The sequence below is a fragment of the Alexandromys fortis genome, unplaced genomic scaffold (assembly GCF_014885135.2).
Source record: "Alexandromys fortis isolate MF-2015 unplaced genomic scaffold, M_Fortis_MF-2015_v1.1 scaffold_6, whole genome shotgun sequence".
In the NCBI taxonomy this organism is placed as follows: domain Eukaryota; kingdom Metazoa; phylum Chordata; class Mammalia; order Rodentia; family Cricetidae; genus Alexandromys; species Alexandromys fortis.
In genome coordinates this window covers 20,437,652-20,452,209 of record NW_026067902.1, presented here as the reverse complement: position 1 = coordinate 20,452,209, position 14,558 = coordinate 20,437,652, and the positions used below count along the sequence as shown (strand labels likewise).

At 45.9% G+C, this 14,558-nt stretch overlaps 1 protein-coding gene across 6 annotated transcripts in view; it reads left to right on the top strand.

Moving 5' to 3' along the window:
• The window catches only part of Eif2ak4 (eukaryotic translation initiation factor 2 alpha kinase 4), an 87,133-nt gene that overhangs the window by 42,961 nt on the left and 29,614 nt on the right, over positions 1-14,558 (top strand). For all 6 annotated transcript variants that reach the window (XR_007590072.1, XM_050132205.1, XM_050132212.1 and 3 more), the window contains 8 exons: positions 2,788-2,871; positions 4,515-4,637; positions 6,001-6,105; positions 8,372-8,429; positions 9,374-9,453; positions 10,482-10,583; positions 12,493-12,546; positions 14,039-14,275. Coding sequence is in view for 5 of the 6 variants with exons in the window: in XM_050132205.1 (XP_049988162.1) it covers positions 2,788-2,871; positions 4,515-4,637; positions 6,001-6,105; positions 8,372-8,429; positions 9,374-9,453; positions 10,482-10,583; positions 12,493-12,546; positions 14,039-14,275 (843 nt within the window). In the remaining variant the exon portion in view is untranslated. The remainder of the gene's footprint in view (positions 1-2,787; positions 2,872-4,514; positions 4,638-6,000; positions 6,106-8,371; positions 8,430-9,373; positions 9,454-10,481; positions 10,584-12,492; positions 12,547-14,038; positions 14,276-14,558) is intronic.

Genomic DNA, 14,558 nt, shown 5'->3' with positions numbered 1-14,558 from the left:
GTAACTCCAATTCCAGGGGATCCAGTGTCCTCTAACCTCCAGGCACACATATATACAAATAAATACAATTTAAAAATACTTTTGTTTTAAGTTTCATAGGAGATTGGGAAATGACTTCTATGGTTGGAGATGAGGATTGAATGCAAACTAAAGTCTCAATATGGAATAGAGTGAGCTTAATCTCTCCCACATCGGTTAACCCTGATGCTCACTTTGATAAACCATCTTCTAGAACAGTGTTTTCACTATGTAGAATGATTCTGGAATGTTTGATCAGTTAATTAACAGGATCACAGCCAGTCTTATTTTATTTCTGATGTTGTAGACGGACAAGAGGAGAGAATATGGGCTGGGCGGTGGTGGCTCATGCGTTTAATCCCAGCACTTGGGAGGCAGAGACAGGTGGATCTCTGTGAGTTCAAGGCCAGCCTAGTCTACAAAGTCAATTCCAGGACAGCCAGGACTGTTACATAGAGAAACCCTGTCTCAAAAAAAAAAAAAAAAAGAGGAGTGAATACACCTTACTTTTAGTGAAAGTAAATTATTAATAGCGCATGTCCTTTCTGGGGCCTGGAGAGCAGGCTCAGTGCTTGAGAGCAAGCAGTGCCCTTGAAGAGGAAGTCCACAGCTGCCTGTAACTCCATTCCAGATGTTTACACACATACACACGCGAATGATCTTCTTAAAGAGCAGTCTCTGTGGGCATGTGTAGTGGGTGTGATATAAAACACGTTTCTCCACACAGCTTGTGGTTTTAAACACTTGACAACAAACACTCTTCTGTGTCTCAGACTCCACGCACCCCTGCTTCCTTCCCGGTCTGGCTGCAGAGCTCCAGGCTGATCCTAATCTCAGAGGAAAAATTGTGGGCCGTCCATTGTAGATTCAGAAAAATAAATGTTCTGTAGCTAGATGTGGTCTGTGATAACTTTACAACTTGGGATAAAAAGATAACCACCAGCATTTCTGAGTGCTTACAGGAGTCAAGTATGTAGACCCTGTTAGATACACAGTTGGGTTGATTTGAAGATCTGAATGAATTAGCCAGTATGTTTTTAATAAGTATTTGTCAGTTAAGATTCTATGCTTTCATTTCTTTCTTTTTTTTTTTTAAAGATTTATTTATTATGTATACAACTTTCTGCCTCATACCCACATGCCAGAGGAGGGCGCCAGATCTCTTTTCAGATGGTTTGGAGCCACCATGTGGTTGCTGGGAATTGAATGCAAGGCCTCTGGAAGAGCAGACAGTGCTCTTAACCTCTGAGCCATCTCTCCAGCCCTATGCTTTCATTTCTTAATTAGAAATTTAGCTACAATGATGGCATAAATAATTTAAATTGTTAAAGCAAAAATTATATTTGCTTTTAGTGTTATCTGTGCATTTGCTTATTAAGGGCATCAAATTTATGCTTCCAGTTTGACTCAGTTAAAGGCAACATCCCATGAGCTTTCCAAGTGATGGGTAGAAACCCCAAGGGATTAATAATCTTCATAGATGATCTCCAGAGAATAGAAGTAATTCAATAGTTGAATCCAGTTATTTCAAGAGCAGAACTTTTTATTTTTCTATAAAAAGCAAAAATATTGGGAAACATCCTTCCTTGTAAAAACTGGAGCCAGGGGGCAGGAGAGCAGTTAAGAGCCCATAATGCTCCAGAGAGGACTGATTCCCAGAACTCATGTCTGGTGGCTCACAGCTGTCTGGGTTCTCTAGGTCCAGGAAATCCCACGACCCCGTCTAGCCCCCAGGAGCACTCAGCACTTACATGCGCACACCCACACAAGTCATGAACACGTAGATATAGCTTAAAGAATCTAATAAAACCCTGTAAATCAAAAATGATCAGAACTAACATACTTTTTCCTACTTTGGGTTAAAAGTATTTAAATATGTCTGTCTAGAAGAAAAGACTTTGTGTGTGTGTTTTCGAACAGGATCTCTCTGTAGCTTTGAAGCTTGTCCTGGAACTAGCTCTTGTAGACCAGGCTGGCCTCAAACTCATAGGAACCCACCTGCCTCTGCCTCCCAAGTGCCACCTTTTAAAAATATTTTTAATGCGTGCATGTGTGTTTCTGTTTGAGGTTGTGCACACCATATAAATGCAGCTCCCCATGGAGGCTGCAGAGCACTGCATCCCCTGGAACTGGAGTTGTAGGTGGTTGTGAGCTGCCTGGTATTGGTGCTGGGACCAGAACCCAGGTCCTCTGCTACAGTAGTAAGTAATAGTAACCATTGAGCCAGTAACCTTTTTCCAGGCTCTCCAATCCTGGAAAAGACTTTTTTTTTTTTAAGATGTCATGCATTAGAAAGAAAATGACTTATCGGAGACAAGCAAATTGTGGCAGCAAAGCGGTTGTTCAGGAGTGTAACCCAAAGGGCAGTATGCCCTTTGATAGTGTGAACACATTAAAACTGTTTTCTGTGAATCCACCACAGGAAGACAGCCTGTTGATACTGAACCCTGTATTCATTCTGCCCTTCATATCCGTGGGCCTTCGGTGTGAAGACGGGAGCAGACTTTCTGCTATTGCACATCTTCCTGTTCCCCATTTTCCCATTGTTCGTGTAATAACAGATCTGTAAGCTGTGCAGAATTTCTGCTTAGATTGCCTCAAGCTTCTCAAGGACAGTGGTTGTGTTCTGCTCTGCCGATGTCCCCCGGAGTGATAGAAAGCCATGCACAGGGGTGAAGTTGGGGTCTTAGACACAAACTCTTGAAGATGGTGATGTTCCTGTTAATTTCAGCCCTCAATCTGAGTTCCCCTGTGTTCCTCTTGGTCCAGGCTGAAGAATGCAATGACAAGGACAGTCGCCAGGAAATTGAGCCATCGGTGACAACTGAAGCTGTGCACTACCTTTATATCCAGGTGAGACCCTGGGGGACAGCTCGGTGACAGGGGCCGCTCATTGCTTGTTGGACGCGTGTTTCATGATGTGCCACAGATAATGGGCAAAAGGGGCTGATTGATATTGCCAGAGATTAATCAGTCAGGAAAGTTAGAGCATGGACGCCTCCCCCTCCCGCCCAGCCTTGAACTCAGCGTTTCTTTCTCAGTCAGAGGCACCTGGGGGCAGCTCTGGATTCTGGCTGTGCACGTTCACATCCTGGATCTTCCTGTCACCACTGTATTAGCGCAGACGAGAGTCTTTAGTGTTCTGTGCCTCAGTGTCCCACGACTTAATTATTCTCATAACTAAGATAAAGAGTGCTTCTAAGCATGTCTGAATCCCATAAAGACAAGAGTGGGCGTGCCTGAACTGTCTGCAAGTGTGCGTTCTCTAAACACCCTGCCAAGTGGGTGGGACTCACTGGAGCTTGGAGAGGTCCGGAGCTGAGCCTGGAGGGTGACTCTGCATGTGCCAGCAGTGACTGCAGAGGAGAAGACAAGGCTGACCTGTAAAAACAGCCTCATACTTCTGCCTGAGGACTTCCCCACTCTGGTCCTGGCCAGAACCGGAAGCTACTTTCACACATTGACCTTGGTCTTAAATAATGCTACATTGTTTTCTCTCTTAATACACCCAAGAGAGGGTGAGTCAGAGCCCTGCTTGAATGCTTCCATAAGTATAATGTTTTCCTCTAGATTCAAAGAGTGTTTGTTATTCTTATACAAATAAAGTCAAGGACATCATTAGGCAAATAAACAATTGAAAATTTGAGATTGGAAGCAATTTTGTAACGTAAGAACATTTTATTGCAATCTCAATTTTCACATTTGTAACAAGGATTTTAAACAAGTAAAAATCTTTAAAATAAGCAGCTGTATATGTTGTATTTGTTTATTTATTTTATATACATTGATGTTTTACCTACATGTATGTCTGTGTGAGGGAGTCAGATACTCTGAAACTAGAGTTCCAGACAGTATGGGTGCTGAGAATTGAACCCAGGTCCTCTGGAAGAGGACCGATGCTCTTAACGACTGCACTCACACTCTCTCTCTCTCTCTCTCTCTCTCTCTCTCTCTCTCTCTCTCTTTCTAGAGGAAGGAAGAGGGAGGGAGGGAGGAAACAAGAGAGAGAGAGAGAGAGAGATTTTTAATAGGAGCCTAGTGATATAGCTCAGAAGTAGAGCAATTGCCTCTCATGCAAGAGGTCCTGGGTTCAGTCTCCCTGGGGGAAAGGTTATATTAGCTGCTAATATTATGTATATTTGCCCCAATGTGTTCTTCAGTAGTATTGGTAATTAATATTACTATTAAACACATGTTTGCTCCTAGGGTTTTAGGGGGTGTTTGGGGTGCTAGGGGTTGAATCCAGAGCTTCATGTCTGCTTAGAATGCACTGCTCTCTACCACTTAGCTACATCCCCTACTCAAGGTGTTTTATAAAAAAAATACTCTTAAGTTTGTTTTATCTTTTAGCATTAAAAAAAAAAAGACAATTCTTTCCAAAACTGTTTAAAATCCCTGTCACAAGTTTAACGAGTGATTGCCTTGACTGCAAGTTAGCCTCCTCATTTTGAGCCTTTGGTGTGATCAGGTCCCGCCCGGTCCCTCCTTTCCCGTAGATGGAGTACTGTGAAAAGAGCACCCTGCGGGACACCATTGACCAGGGACTGTTCCGAGACACCAGCAGGCTCTGGAGGCTTTTCCGGGAGATTCTGGATGGATTAGCTTATATCCATGAGAAAGTAAGCTTCATAACGTCCCATGTCCATGGACTTCTCTTTACATCAGTTGTGTGTTGTGTGTTGCATGAACGTTTGAGCACGCATTGTGGGAATTAGGGATAAGCTCCCCTATGAATGTGTTTGTGGGTGCTGAGGTCAACACAAGGTAGGCTGAATGAAAGTGGACCCATAGGCTCATATATATGAATACTTGGTCTCCAGTTGGTGAACTCCAGAATGGTGAGAATGCCATCCCCAGTTAGCTCTCTCTGCCTCAGAGTTTGTAGATCAGTATATAGCTCCCAGCTATTGCTCCAGCACCATGCCTGCCTGACTGCCACCATACTCCCCACCGTGATTGTCACAGACTCACCCTCTCAAACTGTGAGCTCGAATAACCCTTCCTTCTGTAAGTTGCCCGGGTCACCGTGTCTTGTCACAACAATAGAAAAGTAAACAAGACAAATGAGATAAAATGTCTTCTATTGCTCTCTCTCTCTCTCTCTCTCTCTCTCTCTCTCTCTCTCTCTCTCTCTCTCTCTCTTTCTGAACATGAAGCTAGCCTTTTCAGCTGGCTAGCCAGCCAGCTTTGAGGATCTGCTTCTCTACTACTCTCTGTACCCAGCTTTCATTGAGTATCCAGACTCAGGTCCTCGTGCTTGCACAGAAAACATTGCACCTCCTGAACTGTCTCCCCAGCCCCTACTTACAGATCTTCCCTAGGATCCTGTCTTGGGGTCCTGGGTCTGTGTTCTGTGCACCCTGAATCCGCAGACTGGCACTGGGTCCCCAGCACTGTACGTCAGCTACACGCAGGCACAGACATGGGACTCTTGTTCTCAGAGCCAGAAGTCGCCTTTATGGCATAGTAAAAGGAAGAGTTCTTATTCCAGTTAGCACTTCTAGGTGGGAGATGAGCGTGGCGAGCCCTCGGGAGAAGGAGAAAGCAGGATTCTGTGATGCCACCCTTGAGCTCCTCCCAGGAGCTGGCAGTACAAACTCAAATTGTTAGAATAATGTGCAAGGCTCATGAAAGAGCGGAATGGGTAAGTGTACAACTAGCATGGGTGGAGAAGCCGTGCAGAGTAGCAGGAGCAGGCATGAGAATAGTGTGGGGCCCGACCAGAGCGGGATTTCTTGCTGCGGTAGAGGGAAAGGTAATGAGGTCTCTGAGGGGAGCTAGTGGAGGGAGCCTGGGAGGACCTGCTTGGGACCACCAGTGGGGAGGCCACAGGACCCTCAAGACATTCCAGAGGTCAGACATCGAGGACCAGGAGGACCACAGGAGAAGCCTCTTCCAGTTGTCACCATTTGAAATTGGAAAGATGTAAAGGGTTAAACTCTGTGGGAAGTGATTGTTGGACTCTTCCTTGTCTTCCAACAGGGAATGATTCACCGGGATTTGAAGCCTGTCAACATTTTTTTGGATTCTGATGACCATGTGAAAATTGGTGATTTTGGTTTGGCGACAGACCATCTAGCCTTCCCTGTGAGTATTTTTAAAAGCAGGCTATGCCTGGACATTGCCTGGGTGCCCGAATAGTCCTGGAAATAAAGAGATGGGATAGTGTGCCCTGCCATGTCGCCCTCTGCTGGGAGGCGGGGCCGAAGGAACCAACTGCAAGCGTCTCTTAGGCTTTGAATCTAAAGGACATGAGGTTATTGGTATATGAACAATGTTTACATAGAAGGTATACAACATTTTCTGAAATAATTTGATACTTTGGTCTCCCTTGATGTCATTTGAAAAGATAGCTGGTTTGCAGAGGTGAGACTCAGTCCTGGACAAGCATTGGTCCGACACTGGCATTGGTTTAGCATACAGAGCTGGTTAATATGCAGTAGGGAAGCAGTAAGAGTAAGGAGGGGCAGAGACGTGGTTGTGAGGGACAAAAAAGGCTGTAGACCCAGTGCTGTGCCGCATACCGTAGTCTCAGCTCTTAGATAGTTGAGGCAAAAGAACTGGTTAAACCCAGGTGTTCAAGACCAACCTGAGCCACACAATGAGACCCCTGACACCCAAGGAAAAAGAAAGACTCTATAACAACAGTGGCATTACGAATGGGCCCTAAGGGTAGGTAGGAGTCTACAGGCCAGAGTCAGGGCAGAGTATAGTTCTACTGGGGCAGGGACCTCCAGTATAAGCCAAGGGCCTAGGTGAGTACCCCATGTTCTGATTGGCTGGAACTGTGAAGTGTAGAGAGGCTGGTGTGATGAGAGGAAGTCTTTGGAAAGCTGGGCACACTCGACTTCCAGGGCCCTACTGAATATCCTAAGCTAGCTTTTAGGTAACATGATCATGGTAAGTGCAGCTCGTCCAAGGCTGGTCAGGGAAAGAAAACAGAATTAGACGATGACAAGAGTAGTCACCAGGCCTAACTTAGCAGGTGAAATTAGGAGTGGAGAGTAAGGAGACAGGAAAGAGCTGGGAGTGGCGGTGAGCGCCTGTTATCCCAGCATGCAGCAGACAGAGGCAGGAGGACTACTACAAATTCAAGACCAGCCTAGGTTGCATAGCAAGTTCTAGGCCAGCCAGAGTTATGGAGTGAAATCCTAACACCCACTCCTGAAAAAAGGAGGTGAAAGAGGAGCAACAAAGACTGGATCCTGCACCCAGTGGGTAAGGCATACTGCAAAGTGCAGAGACCACACCCAGGCCGCACAAGGGATGTTATCCCCTACTGAAGGACCAGCATGGCTCTGCAGTCCCACTGACTCAGGCAGAGAACAGCACTCAGGCCTGTGAAATCTGCACATTCTAGGACCTGTGTCAAAGACTTAGCTGCAGAGTAGAACAGAAGGCGAGCTCAGCGCCGGGAGAGGTGGTCTGGCTGTGTCAGCTGCTCCTCTGTGGCTGCCGTGTAGAGAGTTTATTTAGGGATTACGGTATCAGAGGGTTAGAGTCCATGGTGGCAAAGCTGGGGTAACTAGTGTGTGAGGCAAGCAGGAGACAGAGAGCACACTGGGAATGACGTGAATCTTTTAAACCCCTAAGCCTGCCTCAGTGGCATACTTCCTCCAGCAAGGTCACATCTAGTACTCTTCTCCCACCAACTAGGGACCAAGTATTCAAATGTCTAAGATTGTGGGCAATAAATATCTCACTTAAACCACAATGCTCATTTAGGGTGTGACCAAGAGGTGTGGGGAAGAGGGCAAGACTGCCCAGTGAGTGTTTGAGCAAGGGACAAGTTAGTGACCAGCCTTCAGGGGGAAAATAACAGCAAAGCTGACCTGGAAAAGTTGTAGCACCAGCAAAAGCAAAGCAAAGGCTTCCTTGCAGTTTTTCATCGTCTATGCTTCCTGGTAAACAGTTCTGTTCTTGGAGTCTGTGGTCTGAACAGAATTGGTTTCTATCAAGAGTGTGGGCCTTTTTGTCCTGAAGAGAGCTGCCCAGTGAATTCCTCTTCTTCCTCTGGTTTTCCCAGGGTTCTTTTGAGCCTTTGCATGAATGGGTTAGCCAGATGTAAAAAAATAAGTAAATGAAACAACTCAGAAAAGCATGGTGATAGCCACACAGCAGTGGAACACACCTTTAATCCCAGTACTCAGGAGGCTGAAGCAGGCGGATCTCGAGTTCGAGACCAGCCTGGTCTAGGGCTACACAGAGAAACTCTGCCTTGAAAAAACAAACAAAAAAGCATGGTGATAATTATTCTGATGTTCATGTTAGCTTTTCAGGCTTTGTTTAGAAACAGATGAGCCATTCCCATGGGATGCACTAAGGTTTTAACCTGTACTCGATTGTGTTTTAGACTGATGGCAAACAGGACGACCAGGCAGGCGATCACGTGATTAAGTCAGACCCTTCAGGTAAAGCCTCTCTTTCATCCATGTGTTTAAAAGCAGACTTTAAAACTTTTCAGTCTGAAACTTGCCTTTTACTTGTAAAGACTTTATTCTGAAGTGAACTGAAAGTATTGTTTGAATAATTTTTTATGAAGTTTTAAGTTGTTTTTGGATTTAAAAGATTTATTTATTATGTAGACAGCATTCTGCCTGCATGTATGCCTGCACACCAGAAGAGGGCACCAGATTTTATCATAGATGGTTGTGAGCCACCATGTGGTTGCTGGGAATTGAACTCAGGACCTCTGGAAGAGCAGCCAGTGCTCTTAACCTCTGAGCCATCTCTCCAGCCCCGTTTTTTGGATTTTTTGGAGGCGATCTTTTTCACTATGTTAATTGTTCTTCAGAAACATAAAAGCTTCAGTTAGTAGACTAATGGTCTCCTGGAGGCCTAACGCTGTGTTTTGAGCAGCCCCAATTGGTCCTGTCAGGTTACCTCAGGCCCCGGCCTGTCTGGGATCCTATCTAGCCCTCCTATGTAAGCAGACTCCCTTGTGTGAGGCAGTGCTGGGCAGTGTAGGGCTCACATTCGCTCCTGGTGAGTACTGCACACAGGATACAAACCAGGCCTCACTTTTAAGAAGCTCTTTTTGTTTTAGGCCAACAAGATGGCTCAGCGAGTAAAGGTGCTTGCCACCAAGCCTGATGACCTGAGTCCAATTCCTGGAGCCATTGGTAGAAGATACAACAAATTCCCACAAGTTCTCCTCTGACCCCCACACACCACATACATGTCACAGCACACACACACACAAATGTGAGCAAGGGGGAGGAGGACCCTTTGGTTTTCAGTTTTCTTTATCTAGACCTGGGGAGTGTAGCTCACTGCCACTCACTGGCATGCACAAGACCTTGGGTTCAGTACTTAGCCCATGGCTGGAATGCCCTCCTTCTGGTTTCCTCCACAGGCCATTTGACTGGCATGGTTGGCACTGCTCTCTATGTAAGCCCTGAGGTCCAAGGAAGCACCAAGTCTGCATATAACCAGGTATAGAGTGTCTTTGAGTGTGGGGGAGGGGGCGAGGGAGGGAAGGTCTCAAGAGTAACTTACAAGACCTGATATCAAGATTGTAACAGGTAGGGTTTAGAGACCGGCTGAAATAGGAACAGTTGCTGATTCCCATCTAGGCAGGACATGAAGCAGTACCCAAGGGCAGCAATTGAAGCTGGCCTCTTTGTTGCAGAAGCTTGCAGGCCCTCTATCCATTAGGAATATGTGAGTCACACTCTGCTATTCCCCTACTGAGGTCAGGAACACGGGGAGCAAGACAGTCACAGGAATAAGAGGGCTGTGTTCCCAGCCCTCAGGGAGCTGACCCAGATGATGGAACCAACAAGGAACCAGGAAGAAATGAGAGAAATCCCCAAATGTCATGAGGCCGATGAAGAACTGAACTGAGTAGCAAGGCAGAGGTGGGAGCCTGGCAGTCACTGAGAATTGTTTCCTTCAGTTCTGGGCACCCAACCCCAAGGACCTTAAACATGCTAGGCAGGCGTTCTACCACCAAGACCCTTACAAGGATGGCATTTAGAATAAAGGACAAACAAAGACAGGCCAGGGCTAGGGAAGTGGCTCAGTAGAGCACTTGGACAGCATGTGAAAGGCTTGGTCCTGTCGGTAGCAGTGACAAGCCATGGCTAGAGCATGCCAGAGAGAGGAAGGGGTGAAGCAGGGGAAGTAGCAAGTCAAGGACAGGTTCTTGTAGGGTAAATACTTTCTGTGCAGCATGGCAGCTACAGCTTATAATAATGTCCAATCATTTCAAACATTGCAAGAAACTAGCTCTCAAATATTCTTAGAGAGAGAATGGTAGCTATTTAAATAGATGGTCATGTTAGCTTGACTGTGACAATCATATCTGAGTGGAGACTTGGATGATTTCTTTTTAAATTATAGTCTGAAGACTTGTTAGAATAGGTCATCGGCTTTCTCAACCCCATCCCAGTGCAGACCACAGTTCCTGGAATTCACTCAGACAGCAGAACCCTCTAAAGTCGATACTGCCTTCCCCACAGAAAGTGGATCTCTTCAGCCTGGGAATTATCTTCTTTGAAATGTCCTATCACCCCATGGTGACAGCCTCGGAAAGAATCTTCGTTCTCAACCAGCTTCGAGATGTGGGTGTCAGATAAGTTTGCTGCATACACTCCTTTGTCCTGAGTTTCGTGTGGAGAGCAGAACCCAAAGCAGAATTTTTCCCCGGCATTTGTAATAGAGGAGAGGCTATCAATTGTTGATTAAAAACACAAACAAACAAACTGGTTTTAGCCTATAGCCAGGCTAGCCTGAAGCATAAGATTCCCTGTCTTAATCTACCAAATCTGGCATTGCCAGTGTGTGCCCCCAACCCTGGCTGCCTCCTGTCGTTTTAATGACTCTCATTGGCTGATGTATGGTAATATAATCAGCCTTCATTCTCAGTGACTGTCTTCAGAGCAAGGCGATCTCCTCATTTGAGGTGTTGACATAGCAGTTTTGATAACTAGAGACTGTCAGTATAGACTGTTGTTCTGTGTTCTAGTAAGAGAAAAACCCACATCTCTCAGTGTGCCCAGTGATAAAAAACAGTTTGTTTGAGATGAGCGAGCCTAGGCTACATAAGACTTGAAACCTTATCTCCCCTCCCGCCCCCCCAAAAACAAAGATTCACATTGAACAGACCTGGTCTCGTATGCGTAAAGCAAATCTAGATGACCAGAAGTTAAAATGGATCTGAAGTCTGGAGACAGGCCTCTGTGGCAGAGTATTTGCCGAGCCTGACACACACATTTCTCTCAAAAATATCAGTCATTTGAGCTGTTTTCCCCAATGAAATTTCCACTCGTGTTCTTGAGATTGCCCCTTGCCTCAGTTGCTGTGTGAGCTCATAGAGATGAGTGCTGCAGGGTGCCAGGTCAAGGATGCCCATGACACAGGGCATTAAGAAAGTAGAGAGAAAGCCTGGGCAATTTAGACTCAGTTACTTATGAGCCACAGATCTGGAGAGCCTTGCTCATCCTTGGGGAGCAAAAGCAAGCAAACTAAATTGCATACAGCAAGCCTGTTTTGGTGGTGCACACCTGCAGTCCCAGCATATAAGAGGAAGGGTCATGAGTTCAAGGCCAGCCTGGACTGTACAGCAAGATCCTGTCAGCACCATAGTAGATAACAAAGTTAGTCAATAGCTCACACACTGAGATGGGTTTAGATTCTCTCTTTTTTAAACTTAAGGGAGGTGATTTCCACAACCTAGGCAGTCATTTGGATGAAGTCTTCATTTGTATACTGTGTGTGTGTGCTGGAAGGGGTGAGCCCAGGGTGTGGGGAAGGTGTCGTGTTAGTGAATTTTTAAAAACCTACGGATACTTTGGACAATAGTTGAATTACTTTTGGCAGTGGCATGTGGGTAGCAGCTCATGGGGTGTCAGTGAACCAAGGGCTGGAATGTTCCCAGATGAGGGTGTCCTTGAGGACTGCCTGTCTGTAACAGGAAATTACTTAGTTCTTTCATTTCAAGAATATCTAAACTATCTTGTAGTTGAGGTCCTGTTCATCAGAAAAGTGAGGATTTGGAGGAATGATCGGGATTGGTGCTAACTAAATACAGCCTGAGCCGGCCTCAAACTCAGGCTGGCCTTGATCCTCCTATCGCCACACACCAAGTTTTTCTCTTAGGTTGATGATTTGATGACATTTTGCCTTTTTTTCATTGTGTATCTCATTAAACCTACTTTGTGTCTCTATGAAACCCTTAAGTTTAATATGTCCTGTGTTGACTTTTATCGACGAGGATAGTCAGGGCAAGTCTCTTACTTAAAGTATCTCTCATTTAAACTTAAGGGACGTGATTTCCATAACCTGGGCAGTCATTTGGGTGAAGTCCGCCCTAGTAGACTGTGTGTACTGGAAGAGTGAGCACGGGGCGTGGGGAAGGTGTCATGGTAGCAGATTTTAATTGGCTCTTTGGTTATCTTTCTGTGATGAATAAAAGCTCTGCCCGTGGCAGTCTGCCAGGCACTTGCTGATTTGAATATAATCCTCTCTTAGCCCACATCGCCCAGGTTCCCGGAGGACTTCGATGATGGAGAGCACGCCAAGCAGGTAATTCTGCTGCTTTCATTGCTGTGGCTTCAGTCTTGGTGTTAATTACTGTTTCTCTTCATATTCAATTAGTAATCTTCTGCCACTCATTCTCTTGTGTTCCAAGAACAATGTGGGGGGGGGGAAATATTAAAAAACAAAGCTCTTAAAATGTTACTAGACTTGAGGTACACTGTAAAAAAGGCCAAGGTCTGACAGAGCAAATTAACAAACTCCAGACTTCTTTTGTGAGTTTAATTGTGCCTTTGAAGTGTTACCTGGACCATCAGCTTAGCTGTGGGAGGCGGGGAAGAAAAGCTTTTGACAAGTTGCTTTAGATAAAACTTAGAACTTGAAGGGAAAAATTAAATTATATCCTTAGTCTGTTTTGTGGTTGAAGTAATTCCAGTTTTGCAGGAAGGCTTACACTCTCCAAGTGATCTGCTGTTTCGGGTTTGGGGGTTGTTTGGTTTTATAATGCTGGGGGAATCAAACCCAGCCCCCCCCCCCCCCCATGCTAGGCAAGTGCTCTACCACTGAGCTATCTCTGCAGCTAATGTCACAGTATTTCAAAGCAAGGTCATTTCTCACATATACCATAACTGTCCGAGTGCGCGTGTGTGGTTGTCTCAGGCTAACACTGGCACCGAGCGAACATGGGGGCTCCTCATGGGCCGTGTGCTTAGCTGCTGCTCCTTTCTTCCTGCTGGTAGTGGTTTGCTGTGGTGAGGCCTTCACTCACTGATGCTCATCGCAGGGAAACGTTCCTGACACTGACTTTTCCTGACGATGATAGTTGGGCAGAAGTCACTTATTTCAACCACCGGTGTAGGCGGAGTTTCTCTGTCTCGGCAGCCACTCCCAAATAACCATTCCAACACTTATTATTAGTTATAAATGCTTGCCTGATAGTTCAGGCAGCACGCGTCTTTAATCCCAGCCCTCGGGAGACAGAGGCAGCTGGATCTCTTCAAAGATGGTCTATATAGTAAGTTCCAGACCAGGCAGCTGTATAGTGAGACCCTGTCTAAAAAGAAGAAAGAGTCCTTATGAAACCTTTCAAAAGTTTCTGTTGTTTCAGAGGGATCTGTACTACAGACGCATAACAAACAACATAAAGCAAGGGAATTCGGGAACGGGACGGTAAATAGCGTAAATGGAGAATAGCAAAGACAACCGTAGTCCGCGCTGACAGTGCTAGCTGCCCTGTGCGAACAGTAGGCATCGGGCTCTTTGGTGTTTTCTCCGTATCCCTTTTTATACAGTAATATGTGTTTCTAAGAATTAACCCAGCTACTGTGTGGTCTGATGAGTTAAGGATGTTTGGATTGTTGGTGACAGAGATATAGAAAGGGCCTCTCTCTTTCGAGAAATCATCCAGACATTTACCCACAAGTCTGTGGTCATAACAAGGTACGACTGACACAGTCAGAACTCTCGGAAATGTCAGTGTAAGAAGTGTCCTGAGCTCTGCCTGCTGTGCCTCACCAGCTGTATGCCGGTTACACTGCAGAAATCCGTCATCTCCTGGCTCTTGAACCATGATCCAGCGAAACGGCCCACAGCCACAGAGCTGCTCAAGAGTGAGCTGCTGCCCCCGCCGCAGATGGAGGAGTCGGAGCTGCACGAAGTGCTGCACCACACGCTGGCCAACATAGACGGGAAGGCCTACCGCACCATGATGGGCCAGATCTTCTCCCAGCGCGTCTCCCCCGCCATAGACTACACCTACGACAGTGACATCCTGAAGGTGGGCTGAGCCTCGCAAACAGTGGCTTTCTCCTTTATTCTTTGATAGTCTTTATGTATGTCTAGGATACGTTCTGATCGCATTCCCCCATCTGCCCTTTCTTACCCTCCTCCCATCCCAACACCCCCCGGCTAATGTTTATCTAAACTTCATGTTGTGTGTGTGGTTTTTTTTTTTTTTTTATTTATGGGGGTGGACATGCCATACATGTCATGGTGCACACGTGGAGGAGTTTGTCGTTTCTTCATGTGACTCAGGGATAGAACCCAAACTCTCAGGCTAG